Below are 18809 nucleotides of genomic sequence, written 5' to 3'. Positions count from 1 at the left end.
TGAGCCCTTAACCAGACCCTGAAGAAAGCATAATGCCAATACACAAAAGAAATCCAGGATAATTGCTTACTGAATATGTCCCATTAAAACAGGAATATTCTGTCTCCTCTCTTTCAGTCTATTGCTCTTTCTTCCTGTCAGTATCTTTCTGTCTCTGCCTTTCTCTCAATGTCTTTCTCCTTTTCTTTTTCCTCCTCCTTGTTCCCCTCTCGACTATATTCAACTCAGTTGAGAAAACATACATTCAGAGCTCAGGGACATTTAATCTGCAATATTCCTTACACTGGTGAGATGAACTATTATCCTCAGAATATAGGATATACATGCTATAAGGTAACAGATATTTTAAACTTAACAATTTTCTAGGATGAGTTTAGATAGTAATAATAATAGCTAGTATTTATGGAACTTTTTAAGGTTTAAAAATACTTTACATATATATTATCTCATTTAATCCTCGCAGCAACTCCATGAGGTAGGCACTATTCTTATCTTCATTTGACAGATGAAGAAACGGAAGCTGACATGTTAAATCACCCAGCTAGTAAGCATCTAAAGCAACTTTTGAACTCAGGTCTTCTTGACCTAAAGTTCAACACTCTCTTCACTGCACTACCTAGCTGCTCAAATAAAGGCACCATTTATTGTAATGCAAATAGAGTGATCAAAATAGAATTCCAATGGTCTAAAAGAGTTCATGTACATTCGTAAACAGAAAACAAATTAATATATTTTATCCTAAACCATAGAATATAAGCTAGGATCTCAAAGATTTAAGTTCAACCCCCTAAACTGATGAAAAAGAAAGGAAGAGAGAAGTTAACTCATCTTGGCTATTTTAACTAAGATTCTAATGTAAAATAGAAGTTCCAGTTCAACATTTCTTTTATTCTGGACCCAAGTTTAAAATGACACTTAATTATCCTGTAAAGAAACTATATAATATAGACGAAAAACTAGCCATCCCTGTCATGATTTTATTCCATGATTGTTTGCTCATCAAAGGAAAGACTTTCTGTTCTGAGTGACATGTAATAAACGACACAAATATTGATTCATCCACCAAACAATTACTCACCCAGCCCCAAATTGCGATTCGTTTTTCATCCACAAAGCCCATTTTTGAAAATTGTCTAAAACAAGAAAAGTTCATTGGAATGAGCTCAGTACCATGCCCAGAAATGTAACCCAACTTTAAATAACACTTTTATTTTTCTTTATCTACCTGTGATTTTTTTTAAATGAGGGTGGAAAGAAAATGAGAATCTAATGTCTATCCAAAAAGTCATGGGAATCAAATAATGACCTGAGATTAACTTCCTCTTTTTAACTTTTTAAGAAGCCAAAATCAAACGTTTTACCTTTTGTTGGATTCCATGGAATGTTCTTAGCTTAATTTGTATGTGTGCGGGTGTGTGTGTGTATGATTCACAGAAAACAAATCCTGGCAGTTTTTTTCACAGCTTTATATAAAAATTTGCAGCCCAGATGCACTTTTCTTTACATAATTGAATTTAAATCTATCCAGATGTTTGTGAGTTCAAGAATGGCTGCCCCTGCAATGCAGCAATCCAAGGGCCAGAGAGAACATCTGGGGATCTAGTCAGTGGGAAAGCTTTAAAAAAATGTATCATTGGGCTTCCTACCTAAGACCTAAACACCATTCACTTAAATAGCTTTCCCAGGTGCTGGGTATTGATTAGCTCAGCACCATCCAAAAAAAGGCAGTTGTGGACATCATGTTTTACAAAATCTCTTTGCCTGACAAAATGGATCTGGGCAAGAATGTGAGAGGATCTTAGGATCTGAGCGTTATAATGATGAGCTCTTCCAAGGGAGATTCTTGAGATGGTTTTGACTTTATTTTGCTCTTTAAATCTTAAAATATTTCTATTACTTTAAAAAAGATCACTTGATTACATCTGTGCCTTATGGGGAGAAAAAACAACAACTAATGAATGACTCCAAAAGAATAAGACATACATTTTTGGAAATGTGAGAATTTGTTTTGCTTCTTTTGACTGTTATGGTTGTCTTTTTCTTTTCTTTTTTTCTAATGTGAAAGACATGAAGGGGGCAGGGAGAAAATAAATAAGCATTAATTGAAATAAAAGTTTAAAAAATAATGATGCAATCTGGTGACAACTTTGGAGTTTTTATTTTTTCAACTGATGATATTTTAAAAACAAATTCTTACTGTTATTTTTTGCTTTTATACCACTTATATTTCACAAAGCATTTCTCCCTTCTTCTATAATATATATTTCTAAGGCTTGGGTAAATGGAATTTGACAAAGTTTAAGAGACCAGTAGTTTTTATACCATTCACTTTTTGTTCATGTTTTTTCTGTATGGTATAATACATAATAGATATTTAAGTATCTAAATATATTGTCCACATACAGGGTAAGTTCTTAGTGAATAGTAAGAATAACTCATTACTATCTTTTTTATGAGATTTTCTTAATATTTTCAATCAATAAATAAACATTTATTTAGTGCTTACTACATACCAGGCACTGTGCTAAATGTTGGGGATACAAAGAAAGGCAAAGAAAGGCCCTCAAGGAGCTCCCAGTCTAATGTGGAAGACAACCTACAAACCATTATGCATAAACAAACTGTATACTGAATGCATTAGAGATAATCACCTAGGGGAAGGCACTAGCATTAAGTGGGATTGGGAAAGGCTTCCTATACAAGGTAGGATTTTAGCTAGGCCTTGAAGGAAAATTCCAAAGCCATTATTAAATTGTTTTCTATGTGTACTGTATAAAAACCCCTTTGACTTCAGTTAATGATACATAATTATGCTGTAAAGAAATTGCATAACATACAGAACAACTGGCCATCCCTCATTTGATCTTATCTCATGACTATTTCCTGGTCAAAGGGAAGACATCCTGCTCTGAGTTGTTTTCCTTAAGCTTCCCAGTTTCTCCTGCCTTTCCTTCTAGGTATTGTTTCCCAACACTTTAATCATCTTCTCGGAACTGGTGCCATTTTTGCAACATCTAACTTTATTGTATAGCCAAGATTTAGTTATTTCTAGTTAAAAGGCATTCACAAAGTATGAAGCGGGCCCACACACTCTGGGGAACCATTACCACTGATCCTTCCCCTAAGGAGAAGCTGAGTGGGGAAGGGAAAGAACCAACAATTATCTATCCCCAGGAAAATGCTTACGATTCTAGTGTAATGGCTGACCGCTACTGAGTAAAATAAATAGATTAACTAATTTATAGTTCCTACATCTACCTTCTTATTAATCCCAATATCCCAAATGTATAAGGGGAACAGTCTTGGGTTAGGAATCAAAATATCTAAGCTAAATTTCTGGCTTTGCCACTTATTAGCCATGTTATATTGTCCAAATAATATGTCCTTCCGAACCTCAGTTTCCCCATATATAAAATGGAGATAATAATAATTTTACTGCCTTTCTCCCAGGATTGTTACAAACTATCAGCTACTGGGATAAATAAACTAATTGAGTGAATTATTATTCCCTCAGTATTGTCTTGTTTGGATTCTAAGCTCACACAGTATATACAGAGAGGAAATTTACATGCTTTTGGAAGGTGATAGGTATATGTTAGTTTTAAAACTATGTTCATTTAAACATTCTATTTGCAGCAATGACATGTCAATGATCAATGATTACATATTTATACTACGGATATTTAAATTCTTTATGCTTTATATATACATGTATGGATTTTCTAAAATAATAAGGCCTTTTAAATGTTCCAGATACTCACCTGGCTGCCTCAATTTGATCTTCAACTTCCAATGTTCCTAATCTTCGATTAATTGCATGCATGATATTATCACCTTGATAGCCACTTCCTCTGCCATCAAAGCTGGCCACTATAATCTTCTCTGTGCTGGCCAGGTAAGTAGACCAGCTAAGTCTGAAGGCAGTGTCAACTTTTTGACTACAGGGTCCTGCGTATCTGTGGAAGATTCCAAAATATTAGCCTCTGCAATTGTGCATCTAATAAGGTATTCTTGACATTATCTTCCCTATGGAAAAGAAATGTGGGCTTTTTTGACCATGTAACTGAATTCCTATATATCACTAATAAGTCCAGGTTGGACCCAAGGTATCTTGGCAAACTGACCATAATGGTTGCATCTTTACCACAAAGATGTTTATCAGTTTTACTTCTGAAAGATTCCAGTGCTGGCAAACACAAATTCCATAAGCCAACATTTTACATTAAAAAGATTTAACCAAAGGCTACAAAAGGAGGGAGAGGGAATGGACCTAACATTTCAATGATAACAAGGATATCTTAGATAAAGATATTCCCTCCACCAATGTAGTTCAGCATTTTCTAGGCAGTTTTTAGTCTTAAATTAAGAGTTCCATTGAGCACCAAGGGGTTAAGTGACTGATTTGCCCAAGGTCACACAGCCAGAATGTGTCAGAGACGAGGCTTGAACCTAGGTTTTCCTGTCTCCAAACCCAGCATTCTCTCCACTATGCAACCCTACCTCTGCATATGAGTGGAGAGTTACGTTCAATAGGAATGTTGAAGAATAATGAGACTCTTTAGAAAATCAGCAGAATACAGTGATAAAGTTGGTTGGAAAAATTGAGATGTTGGAATTGAGTTTATTTAACACCCCTAAATTCTCCTGTATCTCATCCTTTCCTATTTCCATCTAGCCTACACATAAACTGTTAGAATTCTCTTCCCCAAGTAATGTGTCTTTAATAATCCTTCCTGTTCATTAACATAGGATGGATCTTGCTGCTTAAACAGCCAGTCCACATATTCCTTAGCAGTGCCCCTCTGCTTGAACCCGGCTTCCAGTCTATCTCCATTCTACCTCCTTCAGCACTGTCCCCACCTTTTCCTTAATAAGAAGAGCTGACATCTGGACAGCAGGTTAAAGATCTCAAGATGAGATAAGTGAGATAGGTATTACAGATATTGTTATCCAAATCTTTCAAGGAGGAAACTGAAACTCTGAGAGATTAAGTGACTTGCCTACAGTCACATCTTCCCAGCTCCAAGGCCAGCAATCTAGTGCCCACTGCCATGCCATGCTGTCACCCATGACTTTGTCTTAGTCCCTCTTTCATACTTGAAACAAAAATATGAAAGAGAGAATAAGACAACTCTTTACTTGGAATACACAACTTCTGGAAAACAAAAAGAAAACCACTAATAAAGTAAAAAGAAATTTTAAATAGCTTGCCCTAAATATTAGACAACTCCTTTTCTGTGACTTGATTGATATCATTTTTCAGAATCAGTCAATAACAGATTTTTCCCCCCTACAACTGTCATTTTTGTGTTAAGAGAGAGTATGAATGATAGATAGAGCTTATCATGTACTAGAAACTGAAGGTTTTTTCTGGGATTATTTGTAAATATCCTTTGCTAAACTCTCATTCTGATAGCTAGGTGGCACAATGGTTGGAATGCAGGCCCTGAAATCAGGAAGACCCAAGTTCAAAAGTGACCTCAGATACTTTCTAGCTGTGTGACCCTGGGCAAGTCATTTAACCCTCTTTGCATCAGTTTCCTCATCTGTAAAATGAGCTGGAGAAGACGGCAAATCACTTCAGTATTTTGCCAAGAAAACCCCAAATGGGCTCATGAAGAGTCGGACACACTGAATGACTAAACAACAACAACGTTTTATCCTAATGCCTAACAGTGGCATGTACTAGCTGGTTTCGAAACGACCATCGTGTCTACCAGCACACAAGTTTTGAAGTATGAGCCTGAAGACGGCCATCTATCATTCAGAAACTAGCCCAGCTAAATTCAGATTAGGTTCATAGCAGACGGACATCTTCCAGGTAATAACATTTTTGGCCACGGGAACTGGGAAGACAATTTGATAGTGAATCAACAAATAAATATTTATTAAGCACTACTACGTGCCAGGCATTATACTAAGCTCCGGATAAGGGACAAAGTGCTATAAGCTAAGTTGACAGATGGAGTGCCCGTACCAAACACATGATCCTTAAAATACTGATGAAAAGATGCTGACCAATTCATTTCTGAGACTCAGTAACTTGAGCGAAAAAATCGCCATTCTTCAGGCCTCAGAGCTCACTATGAGAGCTTACCACCAGTGCAACTGTAAGAGTCAGAATTGGCCTACTTGTCTTAAGTTCTAAAAGAAACATAATAGTTGTGGTGAAAAATCAGCTTTAGATTTTCTGAGTATCATTTGGAAGATGGGTGGAGTGCAGTGAAGACTGATGAACTTTCAAATACGGGACCTGAATTAAAAATCTCCATTCTTTCATTTTCTGTCTGGGGGACAATCAATCAATCAACAAGTATTAATTAAACTACTGTGCATCAGGCACTGTGCTGGATGCTCAGGATTCAAGTAATGAGAATGAAACAATCTCTATGTACAAGGTGCTTAAAATCTATTGTGAAAGTCAACAGGTACCTATATAAATATATGCAGCACAGATATAAAGCAAATAAAAAATGTACATGAAGTAGTTAAATACAAGGTAGTTTGGGAGGAGGACGCTAACATTTGAGAGGAGGACACTAACACTTGGGGGTTCAGAAAAACCTACATGCAGAATACAGTGCCTTATTTTTACACAAACAAATCCAACACTGCAAAAAAGGAAGCTTATCTGAGGGGAAGTTTTTGGAGCAAGTTTTTCTGATAAAAGTTTCATTTCTAAGATACCTAAAGAACTAATTCAAAGTTATATATGAGGAGGACCATTAACCAGCTAATAAATGGTCAAATGATATGAACAGGGAATTCTCAAAGGAAGAAATTAAAGCTACCTATGATTCCAAACACTAGCACTTAAATGCAAACTAAAGCAATTCTGAGGTTCTACTTCATAACCATTGGCAGACTGGCAAAGTGGACAATAAAGGAAAATTATAAATGTTGAAGAGGTTGAAGAAAACAGGCATACTAATGCATGGTTGTGGCAGTTATTAATTGGTCTAGTCACTCTGGAAAGCAATTGGGAAATATGCCCCCAAAGTTACTAGCTATGCATGCCCTTTGATCCAGTGATCCACAGATACCATCACTAGGCCTACCCTCCAAAGAAATCAAAGAAAGAAGTTCCTATAGGTATGTAAATATTTATAGCAGCATTTTTTTTTTGTAGTGGCAAAGAACTAAAAACTAAGCCCAACATGGAGGATAGTAGAACAAATTAGTCTATGAATATACAGACTATTACTGCACTATAATAAAGGATAAAGGGGGTAGTCTGAGAGAAAGCTGGGAAGACTTGTATGAAACAATACAGACTGAAGTGAGCAGAAAGTGATGAACTATGTGTAAAAGAAAACAGACGATTTTTAGACAAGACATGACTAATACAGGAATTTATTTCATTTGATTATGCTTAATTATTAAAAGGGTCTTGTTTTTGCCTTTTTTTTTCCCCGGGGGGGGAGGATGGTGGGAGAGAGAAAAAATAAATGCTTGATAACCGAAAAAATATTTAATTTTTTTAAAATGGTGCTTTTATTACATCTTAAAGAGAGTGACCCTTGAGGCAGAGGAAAAGAAGGTGTATGTTCCAAGGATGGAAGATGACCTACGCAAAGATATGGAGATGGATCTGCCATATGTGAGATAAAGAGAAAGGATTAATTTGAATCACAGAGTGCAAAAGGGGGAGTAATATTCAATCACCACAAAGGTAAGTTAGGACCAGGTTGTATATAGTGTTTTAAAAAATAAACAGTGGCATTTGTACTTTATTCTAGAGGCAATGGGAAGCAACTACAGTTGACTGATTTAGGGGAGTCACAAGGTCATATCTCCACTTAAGGAAAATTACTTAGCAACAGTGTGTAGGCCACACAAGAGTGGTGAGAGACCTGGAGCAGAGAGACCAGTTAGGAGAGTGTTGCAGTAACTTATTGAAAGGTGTTGAGGGTGATAGCTGTGAGAGTGGAGACTGGAGAAATATTGCAAAACAGCAAAAGTTGGTGACTTGATAGGTGGTTTGAGGGGATATGTCACTTAATCTCCCTGGGCCTCAGTTTCCTCACTTATAAAATGAGGTATTTAGATTAGATGATCCTTAAGATTCCTTCTAGCTCTAGAGTTACGACACTAATTTCATTCTTAATTAATCACTTATCTATGTGTTTTTATAATTAGTATATATAGTTATTATATAGTATAAATATTGTTATTATAACATATCGGTATATATAGTTATTTATAATTAGTATATATTATTAGTGTACGTGTGTGTGTGTGTGTGTGTGTGTATATATATATATAAAATTAGCATATATTAGTATATATTCGGCACCCATGATTCACATGCTCTATTGGAACACAAATGTGAAAAGCAATCACGGTTTTTGTGGGCAATTCTGATGTTCATTTACAAGGAAGGGCACTGTAACTATATTCTGAAGATCTGGGTTTCTATCCTGGCCCCTGTTAACTACTAGCGTAACTAGCTCTATGACCTTAGATTTCCTTATTTTGAACTGATGAACTTTAAGTTCTCTTCCAACCAGAGATGTGCTTGGGCCAGTTCAGACCATCCTGTGAGCTAAATAGCAAATTTTCAATGTGAACATTTGCAAATGTTACAAATCAGAGTTTGACATACTGTTTTGTTCACTGTCTAGACTTAATAAAATGATGGAGAAAATGTTAATAATTAAGATTAAACTTAAAAGTGTGTCGTGTGTATAGTTGTTTTTTTTTTCTAGAGAGCTGGTTATTAAACATTTGCCAGCACACCACTTCTTCTACCTTTAAATTTATGAGAAAAATATTAACAGTAATAAGAATTTAGCATGGGGAAGGAGTAGAAAGAATAAATATGGATAGGAGTAACCTAAATATTAAAATAATAATTGCATATAATTATCACTATGGTTTTAAAAAAGTACTTATAAAGCTGAATTATTTAGAAAAGATTATGCTGCTGATTTATCCATACTGTGACCTATCTCAATATTCATATTTCTTAGGCAAACGCTTTATGATTTCTCTAAATTATACATAGTATTTTCATACCTCATCTTATCTCCTTCATTAAAAAAGGGGAAAAATAAATCATAAACTTCTTCATAAATTAAGAGAGCAGAACTTCGAGGGAAAGAAGAATCCAAAGGTAATCACTAAGAGATGTTCCAGTGAGACAGAAGAAAGGGATGGTGAAGAATGTCAGTCCTAAACCATAGCTATTGTTCCTTAAAATTCTCTTTTAAAATTAGAAGTACAGGAAAACTGAAGATTACATTGCTAGCACCCTCAGAATGAGGTAAAGAATGGTAGTGGTACAGATGCAGAACATGTCTGCTTCCTCTCTGATGAAGATACAAAGTCAGATTCCTTAAGGGAAGGTGTATAAGAGAAGAGGCCTAGATTAGTGCTTCTAAAGAATGATACTATGGATAGCAGGAAAGTCTTCCCACTGTGATTCCAAAATAGATGGAGAAAAATCATGAAATTGCTACCAAATGCTTCTGAAAACACAGGAGAAAATGTTATTGGATCCATCAGAAGACTATTCCAGGAAAAAATCATTTAAGTAATGCATGGCTATTAACACCCAAGTATATTTTAATCCTTTTGATTCATACTTACACCTCTATTAGAAGAGGGTATTTCTTGGATTTATCAAAATGAGGAGGCAAAATCATCTGGTACCAAAATTCTAAATGAAAAAAGAAAGTGAATGAGTTATGAAAGGCTATCAAAAAACACCAGTATATGATATCTTTATATACAAGTATATATGCATGCATATCATAAGCCACAACCAAGGCCTGAAAGAAGACAAGCTACAAGAGAATAGAGCCAGAAACCAATTGGGTTTGGTTCTAGTATTTTTCAAAAAGATCTAAAATACTCTGTAAAATCAGTTTGAAAATATTTAACTAATAAAGTTGTTTTAATTGTATCAATAGAACATATAGTGCCTGACAACATTAAAGTGTCTGTCAGAACTTCTAAGGCATATATATTACTTCATTCACTGGTATCCAAGCTATCTATTTTGTTTATGACTTATGTTCTGAATTTTTCCTCCAAAATGTTTTCTTTTCCCTTGAAATTTCCTGAAGCTATTTCAGATATTCAGTTGGCCACAACTTGATTTTAAAATTCTGATTTGATAACATTTTTGTAATCATGTTGTCATCCTAGAATTATAGAACTAAGTGAAGAGCAGAGACCTAGAGAAAGAGTAATCTATTATTTACTCGCTGTATCATCTTGGCTTTGAACTCTTAATTTATTTATAGACACATTTTTAGTAACACTTGCCCCTAAATAAATTAATTTCCTTTGCTCTGAAATTCAAAATGGAAATTTAGACTGGGGTGTTTTTAAAGTACGTACGGAAAAGATAAAATGGATCTGGTGAGGTACAAGAATTTCTAACTAAAATAGTTTTTAACTCATTTTCTTTATCTCTTCTACTTCTTGTTTTACTTTTCTGGTAGTTATTTCAGTATGAAAGAGGAAGGACTGGTTTCTTTATGTACGAAGATAGACTTTCTCTGCTTTATACCTTACAGTGTGCTGGCACAAAAAGCTAAATTCTATTTTTTGTGTCTGAACTAAATGTGATGCTGAAGCGAATACCAAAAATTCAAATTTCCATCATGTATATTTACCACTGGACCATCATATGGAGAACCATTCAATTAAAATGGCTGATTATGGAGGTTTGTTAGTGATTCATACCATTTGCCCTTTGATCTTCTCCAATTGATGCCAGGTGACTAAACTGAAACACTTCAGTTTTGAAAGCATGTCATCCTTCCTAGTTTCCCACCTCATCTGAGGTGGGAGAGGAAAGGGGGGTGGGGAGTGTCAATTATTCCATGAGTAGATTTTTAATATAGAGATTTTCTAACATCTCTTCCTGTACCTCAGCTTGTTTTGAGAATAAGTTTCTTGAAAGGCCTTTATTGAAACTGTAATACTAACTTCCCAGGATACTTTAAAATGAATCCACCAAAAAGGGAAAAAAAAAATCAGGCAGCTGAAAAGGAAAACCTTAACATATCTTCTATTTATTAGGATTTTGATACCTTGCTTACTTCCAAAAACTGTATTAGAGGTGGCATATAAAATTAAATATATGAAATGGAGCAATTAAAAATAAAAACAGAACAAAATCATTCAAAAAGAGAAACTGATGTTACTGGACATCTGAGATGAACTAATTACTGTAGTCATTAATAGCTTAGAAGGATGGTGTCGTTAGTTAGTCATAAGTTGCTGGGGATTTTTTTACCATTCTTTTTTTGTTTGGGAATAAGGAATGAAGACCACCAAAGATTTACTGATGGCTAAGGCCACTGACATGAGAATCTGAATGGATGCTAAGATCACAGCCTAGAGAGCTATGAATGAAGTGGGACTATATGCCATGAAAATACATGTTTCTTTAATATGATCCAATTGTTTCATGACATAGTTGGGGAGAAAATGGTTGATTATTGTGGACCCTAGAGACCATAAGGACCTCCATCAAAGAAGAGAACTTGATCTTATCTGAGATTATACTGGTTAATGCTGTTAGAGCCCAAAGAAAAATTTCCACCAGGATGGCTGCATTTAAAATTGGGCTTTTAAAGTGTTCAAGATGAAACCAGTTTAAGTACAACTGTAAATCAGCTAACCAATATTTAAAAGAACAGGATATAATAGGTGATGATACTTTGAAGTTCACAACTCAAGTAAACAGCACATCTTCTTAAAGAGTCCTAAGATATTGGAAATCTCTGCATATAGCCTGTGGATGGCCAAGGTACTGATGCAACAGGGCTCAGACCAGTCTTTTATGTTCAATACACAAAATGAGTTTTAGAAAAAGATTCAGAAATTCACTCTGCCTCTTCAAAGGAATGAGAAAGCATTTATTATGCACTTCATATCTTCTAGGCATAATGCAAAGGCTGAGGTCTAAGACTGAAGTTTCCCAATGAATAATGATAGACGATGGTTGTTGTTCAGTCATGTTTTGACTCTTCGTGACCTCATTTGGTGTTTTCTTGGCAAAGATACTGGATTGGTTTGCCATTTCTTTCTCTAGCTCATTTTACAGATAAGGAAACTGAGGCAAACAGGGTTAAGTGACTTGCCCAGGGTCACACAGCTAGTAAGTATCTCAGGCTAGATTTGAAATCAGGAAGACGAGTCTTCCTGACTCCAGGCCTGGCACTCTATCAATTGTACCACCTAACTGCCCTTAGGTAGAAGATACCAGTACCCAATTACACAGTGTATTGCTGTAACCTGGACTGTTTATTTCACGGAGGCAGAATGAGGAGTTAACAGTTTGTTGTACCTAAAATGTAGCAGCACCTTCTCTGTTAATCCACTGTTTTTTAGAACTCCTGCCCTGGGGTCAAATAATTCTGACTGGTTGAATGCAAACTCCCCTAAACCACTATATTTAACCTGTCCCTCCCCAAATCCCATGCAGCCGTCCACCCTAGCCATTCTGTTATCTGCACTGCACTCTCTGCTCTATCCACCTCCACCTCCATTTTCAATCTCTTGCTCAGAGAATGATAATCAAGTCAACTCTACTTTTGCTTCTACTGCATTACTAAACTCTTCCTAAATAAAGCTTTCCTTTATAAAGGAAATTGGAATTGGACTTCCAGCTCACTCCATTTTCCATCTGCAGCTCTGCTTAGTTTCAACTCCAAGGAACACGATGCCTCATACTGTGACCTCCTGGTGTCTTGTCCCCCACCTCCTTTCCAACTCCCTTTTGTGCCAATGTCTTCCCCCATTACATTGTAAGTTCCCGGAGGGCAAGGATTACCTTCTTTTTCTTATTTGTACCCCCAGAGCTTACCACAGCACCTGGCACTTGGTAAGAGCTTAATAAATGTTTACTAAATTGAACTGAATTCTCAAAGGGAATGACAATTGACCACAACCTGACTCCATTCACTATCTCCTGGATGCCCCAGACCAAAACACTTTCTAGGCCACTACTCTCTTTACACTAAAATGTATGTCCCTTGAGGGCTGGAACAATTCCACTTTTGTATTTGTATCCCCAACAGTTAACACAATGCCTGGCAACCCAGAAGGCACTTCGTGTTTTTTCATTCACTAATTCATTATAAGAATGTTATGTTATAAACCAAATGTTTAAGAAGTCCTGATCAAAGATATGGCAGGAAACAATAGTTTTTGAAAATGTGAAAAACAAAATTTCAATATACATGCAGTATATACTATAAGGCAATGCTTTTTTTTTAAGTTCAGTTTCTCATTAAAAATAACATTGTATGACTAATACGGAAATATTTTACATGAATGTACATGTATAGCCTATATTTGATTGCTTGCTGTGCCGGAGAAAGGCTGAATTTGGAATTCAAAACTTTTTTTTTAAATGTTAAAAAATTGTTTTAACATGTAATTGGAAGAAAATAAAATATATGTGTTAAAAAAATAGTAACTATAGATACATATGAAAAATGCTATCCAGAATAATATATACATATAGGTCTTAGTTAACTTACTTGTTTTATTCAATATAAGGAAGTCAATTTCTTTTGTGGGCATCTGGACTTCCTTCAGCATATTTTCCAGTTCTGTGTTGTTTTCCTGCACTTTAAGTACTAAGCAAGAGAATAAAAAAAATAGTAATTCATTTCAGTCTGAGTCATTTTTATTATGCAATATATTCAAATAGAAAAATGTGACTCATTGATACATAATCCATATATATCAGATTCTAAGCATTTTCTAGGGTTCATTGTTTAGGGCCTTAAAACTAAAGAAAATAATGCTGTTAGAGATTATAATTATATTCACCATTAATACACATACACACAAACATAGCCAACAGGGAAGGGTGAGAGCTTACAAGATACCTGTAGAATTGTGGCTGCTGTACAGAACATAAATGGGAATGCCAGGGCCTGTTGATATAGCAAAAGACAAGACAAGTTTAGGTGAATGATTTTTTTTTTTTTTGGAGGGAGGGCGGAGCATTGGGTGGATGGGAGAGGAAGGGAAGATTGCATTTGCTGCTTTTCAAAGATGCTATCAAATGCCTTCAACTTTCCCAGAATGTTTTGTAATTTACATTTTCTTTTCTTTTTCATAAAACCTATTCTAATAATGAGGAGGGACAATAACATAGCATAGTAGACAAGTCACTTCAGTCATTTGGATAGTGATTTTCTTATTAAAATGAGGGTAGACAAGATGTAGTCTAAAGGCCTCTCCAGCTCTGACATTCCCTAGGGAACCAACATTCTTTGTTATCCATTTTAGAGTACCCACCAGCTGGAGGATTTGTGCTCCGCCCTGTTTCAGTAACAGTGGTGATGAATTTTCATTTAGCCAGCCTCACCATTTTTCCTAATTCCCCTAAAGACCAATGCTATACATTTATAGGACAGTTGGTGTTGATGAACCTCTGGTAGTGATTTCTTAAAAATTATTTCCTCATAGTATTAAAAAAAAAACAAAACCTGTGAACATTTCATTCAAAGAAAAAGACAGAGAGCTATAGGATCACAGATTTAGACCTGGAAGTTCCTTAAAGACTATTGAGTGCAACTCTCTTGTTTTACAAATGAGGAAACTGAGGACCAGAGAGACTGTTAAATGATTTGCCCAATGCTACACAGCTAATAAGTGCACGAAGCAAGATATGAACCCAGGTCTTCTTGTTTCCAAGCCCAGTGCCCCATCCACTATGCCCTTACAAACACTAGATATACACTAGATAAATGACAGAGAGACAAACAAAACTACATAGGCAGATATAGCTGAACCAGACCCAGGACTTCACTGGTGTACAGAACACCCAATGAGGAAACTTCCTATCCTGAGGTAGACAGGCCCATTCTCTGTAACTTATAGTCTTAGAGAACTGAAGAGTTACTGTCCAGGTACTGAAAGCCTAAATGGCGTGTCCAGGATCCCCCAGGCAGTACGTATGTCAGAGACAGAATCTGAACCCAGCTCTTCCTGATTCTGAGGCTGCACACTTTCATGCAAATACACATACACACATATGTTCTTTTATGTATTTACACATATATTTTGTTTCGTTTATAATAATGATGATGATGATAGCTAACACTGACATAGTGTCTACTATGTGCTAGGTAGGCATTGTGCTGAGGGCTTTACCAATATTATGTCATTTGATCCTTACAACAACCCTGGGAGGTAGGTGCTATTATTGCCCCCATTTTACAGATCAGGAAATTGAGGCAAATATAGGTTAAGTGATCTGCCCAGGGTCACACAGCTATTCACGTATTTATATGTATATATGCATGTATGTCCCTGCTGAACAAAACTAAGCTCCTTAAAGTCAGAGACTATTCCATTTTATTTATTCCATTGGATTTATATCGCCAGCATCTGGCACAGTGCCTAATACATAGAAAGCACTCCATAAACACCACCACACACAACATAAAGAGACAGACAGAGATAGAACGAAAGACAGAAAGAGAAAAAGGGGTTGTGGGAGATGGTGTAGCTTATGTGGAAATATATGGGTGCTTTATAACTTTTAATTTTTACTCTAAACTAAGGAAATAGAGAGCTTGAAAAATAGCCAATCTTAATTCTACTTTGGCAGCTACATCCTCTTGAGCACACTGATTGCTTCAGCTACTGTTTATCTGATTTTTAAATCACTTACTATTATTTAACAAATTGGTAAGAATTATCACCTTTCAAAACAATGAAAAAAGTGATTAGTTTGGAGATCTTTATTTGGTGACCCCTTGGGGTTTTTATTTTTTTTTATTATGGTGTTAAGAAGAAGAAAAATGATTGTATAAGAGATCATAATTGTTTCTGTAACTGCATAAGATTGCTTCTATGATTGTATAAATCACCGTATAAGAAATGTGCAGTCTTTTTTAAAAGTACTTATTTCATTTACCAAGGTAGCAACAAAATTTCTGTTTGCAAATGATGCAGAATCTTTATTCCTTTAAGGAACATGAATTTTATATGAAGCTGGTTAGTTTTCTCAAAAGAATAACTAAATCCAAACCAAACACAGATGAGCTCCACAGCAGCACTTTCCCTGTTTATAGTATCCACATGCTCAGGGTTAATAGCGTCAAGGGAGACTCTAACTTCCCAAAGAGAATTTCAATAGCACTAATGTCCAACATTATAGTTGTATGAACAATTATTTTCCATGAAGGTGAATAAGGGTGGTGGATGGTGAGTAGACCATTAGCACCATCATCAAAAAATATTTCTTAAGTACCCATCTAGGAACCATTGTAGGATACTACTCATTGAAATTAATTAGATTTGAACCTTACAAATAAAGAGCTTTCAAACTATATAATATACTATATAATACACAAACAAAATACACTCGTACCAAAAGAAAAACAAAATTAAATCGAGAAGGCAGACATGATCCTTGCCTGTAAATACATAATGGTATGTGAACAAGTGTTTTTAAATCTTAGGAATTAGAGTTAATAGAACTTTAAAAAAAAAACCTCTAGTCTTTCCTTTCTCATTCTATAGACCAGGAAACTAAGACCTAGAGAGGGGATGCTTGTCCAAGGTCACAAACTTGGCAAGTAGCACAACTGAGATTTTAATTCAAGCTTTCCGACAATAAATTCCACTACAATCTATTAATTTGACTCAGTTATTAATTAAGTGAAAGGAGGCATCTCAGATTGCCCTGCTGCAAAGTAAACACTGGATTACATGATCAAATTCAGTTCAAACTCACCTGAACATCTTAGTTGATAATAATTTGCTTTATGGCTAAAGGATACTGAAAAATACTGACACCTTTCTGGATTAAATTCACAGGTAATGCATGTCACTTGTTTAGATGAATCAAGATTAATTCTGGAAAAGTAAATAGTGAATCGTTAATGCTTGGATTAATGAATAATCAGAGAGAACTAAAGGAGCTCGCTTTCCAGTTAGAAGTTATCAGTGTCCTGAAGTAAGTCAGTCACATTCAACTATTTTCTGAAAACAAACTTTTAAAATCCCAAATCCCTAAACCTGTTTTGTGGAAATATACCAAATTATATTTTTTTAAATGACCCAATCCTGGTATATGATGCCTTGTACATATGAATGTGAAGAGTATATAATACACTGAAACATATTTCCCTCCTCTAAGTAAAGAGATGATAGATTATACATGTGAGAAATGGAACAATGATGTCATCAGACATTGTCAATATGTCAGTGTGTTCTCTTAACTGTACTTCTTTATTTCAAGGGAGGCTTGGTGGGGGAAGGAGAGAGAGAATTCAGTTATTAGGAAGTGACAATGATGCATAAATAAACAAAAATGCCAACATTTTTTAAAGTGCTCAATAAAGGAAGAGTGTCATATCAATGGACACAGCTACAATGTAGTAAATACCAAGTTGAAGAAGAAGAAACAAAAAAAAAATTAAAAAAGCAAAAATACTCCAGTGAAAAAACTTGATGGAACTCTTCTCACCTATAAAGATTTCTTCCTCCTGGCATTCCCTTGTTTTCGTTACTGATGTAGTATCTGAAAATAAAATGGTTACTGTTGTTCAAATGATTCAATGTATGGTAGGCAGAAATGGACACACCAAGTGGCTTTTCCAAACATTCAATGACAAAATATCCTGTTCCCTATGCTACTACATTCAGCTAAAGGTACAGCAACAGTAGAATAGAATAGGCAAGAGGCAAGAGGAGGAATTGCATAGTGGCATAATATCAAGTCTTCTAAACACATGAAAATCAGGCTACCATATGTTAAAAGAAAAAAGTACTGAACACATTCCAAATGGGCTACCACTTATTGGTAGGAAGATTCTGCCTACTTCTACACAAAAACTATATTACCATCACAGGTTTAGAGTTGAAAGGTTTCTTATTGGCCATTGAGCTCAACAGTTGTCAGGCAGCTAGGTAGTGCAGTAGAGAGAGCACTAGACCTGGTACCCTTCTGAACTGAAATCCTTCCTCAGCTACTGCCTACCTGGGAAAGAGGTATTATTTACTTCTCTATACTTCAGACTCCTCATTTGTTAAATGAGAAAATTGGATTTGATTGTCTTCTAGGCTCCTCCAGTCTCTAAAGCTTTGATCCCACATAAAGAAACTGAGATTGTCCACTGTCACAGAGAGGGTAAATGACAGAAGGAGGATCTGAACCCAAGTCCTAGACTGCTAATGCAACTCTTTCTACTCTATTACATCCTTAACCACTATTATTATGCCAATAAGTTCTATATATAAATTATTAATAGAATACTTACAGATATTCATTGGTGAGAGCTCCTATCTGAATTACTTCCCATTGTCCTTCAGTAATAAATGTTTCTTCCTGAAGAGGGGTTTAAAAAGCCACTAATTAGAGGGTGTATACTAATTAAAGTTGAATACTGAATCAATTACATGGACAATTCAAGTAACTATATCCTATGTCCCTCCTTTGAAGAAAAACATATCTGTCTTGTTTGTATGCATTTGTCAAATTGATCATATGATCATGCAACCATCAGTTTCCTTTTTGCCTAAGATCTTATTTTGGCCCCGAGAAACTGCAAGTCAGAAACGTTAGTAAAGAATACTCACTTTTGTGTTAACATTAAAATGGCAAATGTGTTTATAGCCATCCTTATTGCTGATAATCTTGTAGAAGTTATCACCATCTGATGTAAAGTAAGGCTCTGAAGGTCTAAACTAAAAAAAGAAATTTAAGAGAAAAGGTTAAATAATAATAGAGCCTTGGGCTAGTCACTTAATCTCAGTTTCTTTGGCTGGAAAATAACCAGACCGAATTAGGTGATATAAGAGGTCCTTTTGAGCTAAAA

General features: G+C 35.5%; 1 protein-coding gene across 1 annotated transcript in view; it reads right to left on the bottom strand.

The window, feature by feature from the left end:
* DPP4 (dipeptidyl peptidase 4) overlaps positions 1-18809 on the bottom strand; it is a 107584-nt gene that overhangs the window by 19711 nt on the left and 69064 nt on the right. Inside the window, exons 13-22 of the mRNA XM_027865989.1 lie at positions 18571-18678; positions 18252-18319; positions 17459-17512; positions 16724-16845; positions 13860-13907; positions 13506-13604; positions 9592-9661; positions 3762-3956; positions 1075-1133; positions 13-69 (exon numbers count right to left, since the gene is read on the bottom strand). Of these exons, the coding sequence (XP_027721790.1) occupies positions 13-69; positions 1075-1133; positions 3762-3956; positions 9592-9661; positions 13506-13604; positions 13860-13907; positions 16724-16845; positions 17459-17512; positions 18252-18319; positions 18571-18678 (880 nt within the window). The remainder of the gene's footprint in view (positions 1-12; positions 70-1074; positions 1134-3761; positions 3957-9591; positions 9662-13505; positions 13605-13859; positions 13908-16723; positions 16846-17458; positions 17513-18251; positions 18320-18570; positions 18679-18809) is intronic.

Source organism: Vombatus ursinus, unplaced genomic scaffold (assembly GCF_900497805.2).
Source record: "Vombatus ursinus unplaced genomic scaffold, bare-nosed wombat genome assembly UNPS02014779.1, whole genome shotgun sequence".
In the NCBI taxonomy this organism is placed as follows: Eukaryota; Metazoa; Chordata; class Mammalia; order Diprotodontia; family Vombatidae; genus Vombatus; species Vombatus ursinus.
This window is presented reverse-complemented; position numbering and strand designations above follow the sequence as displayed.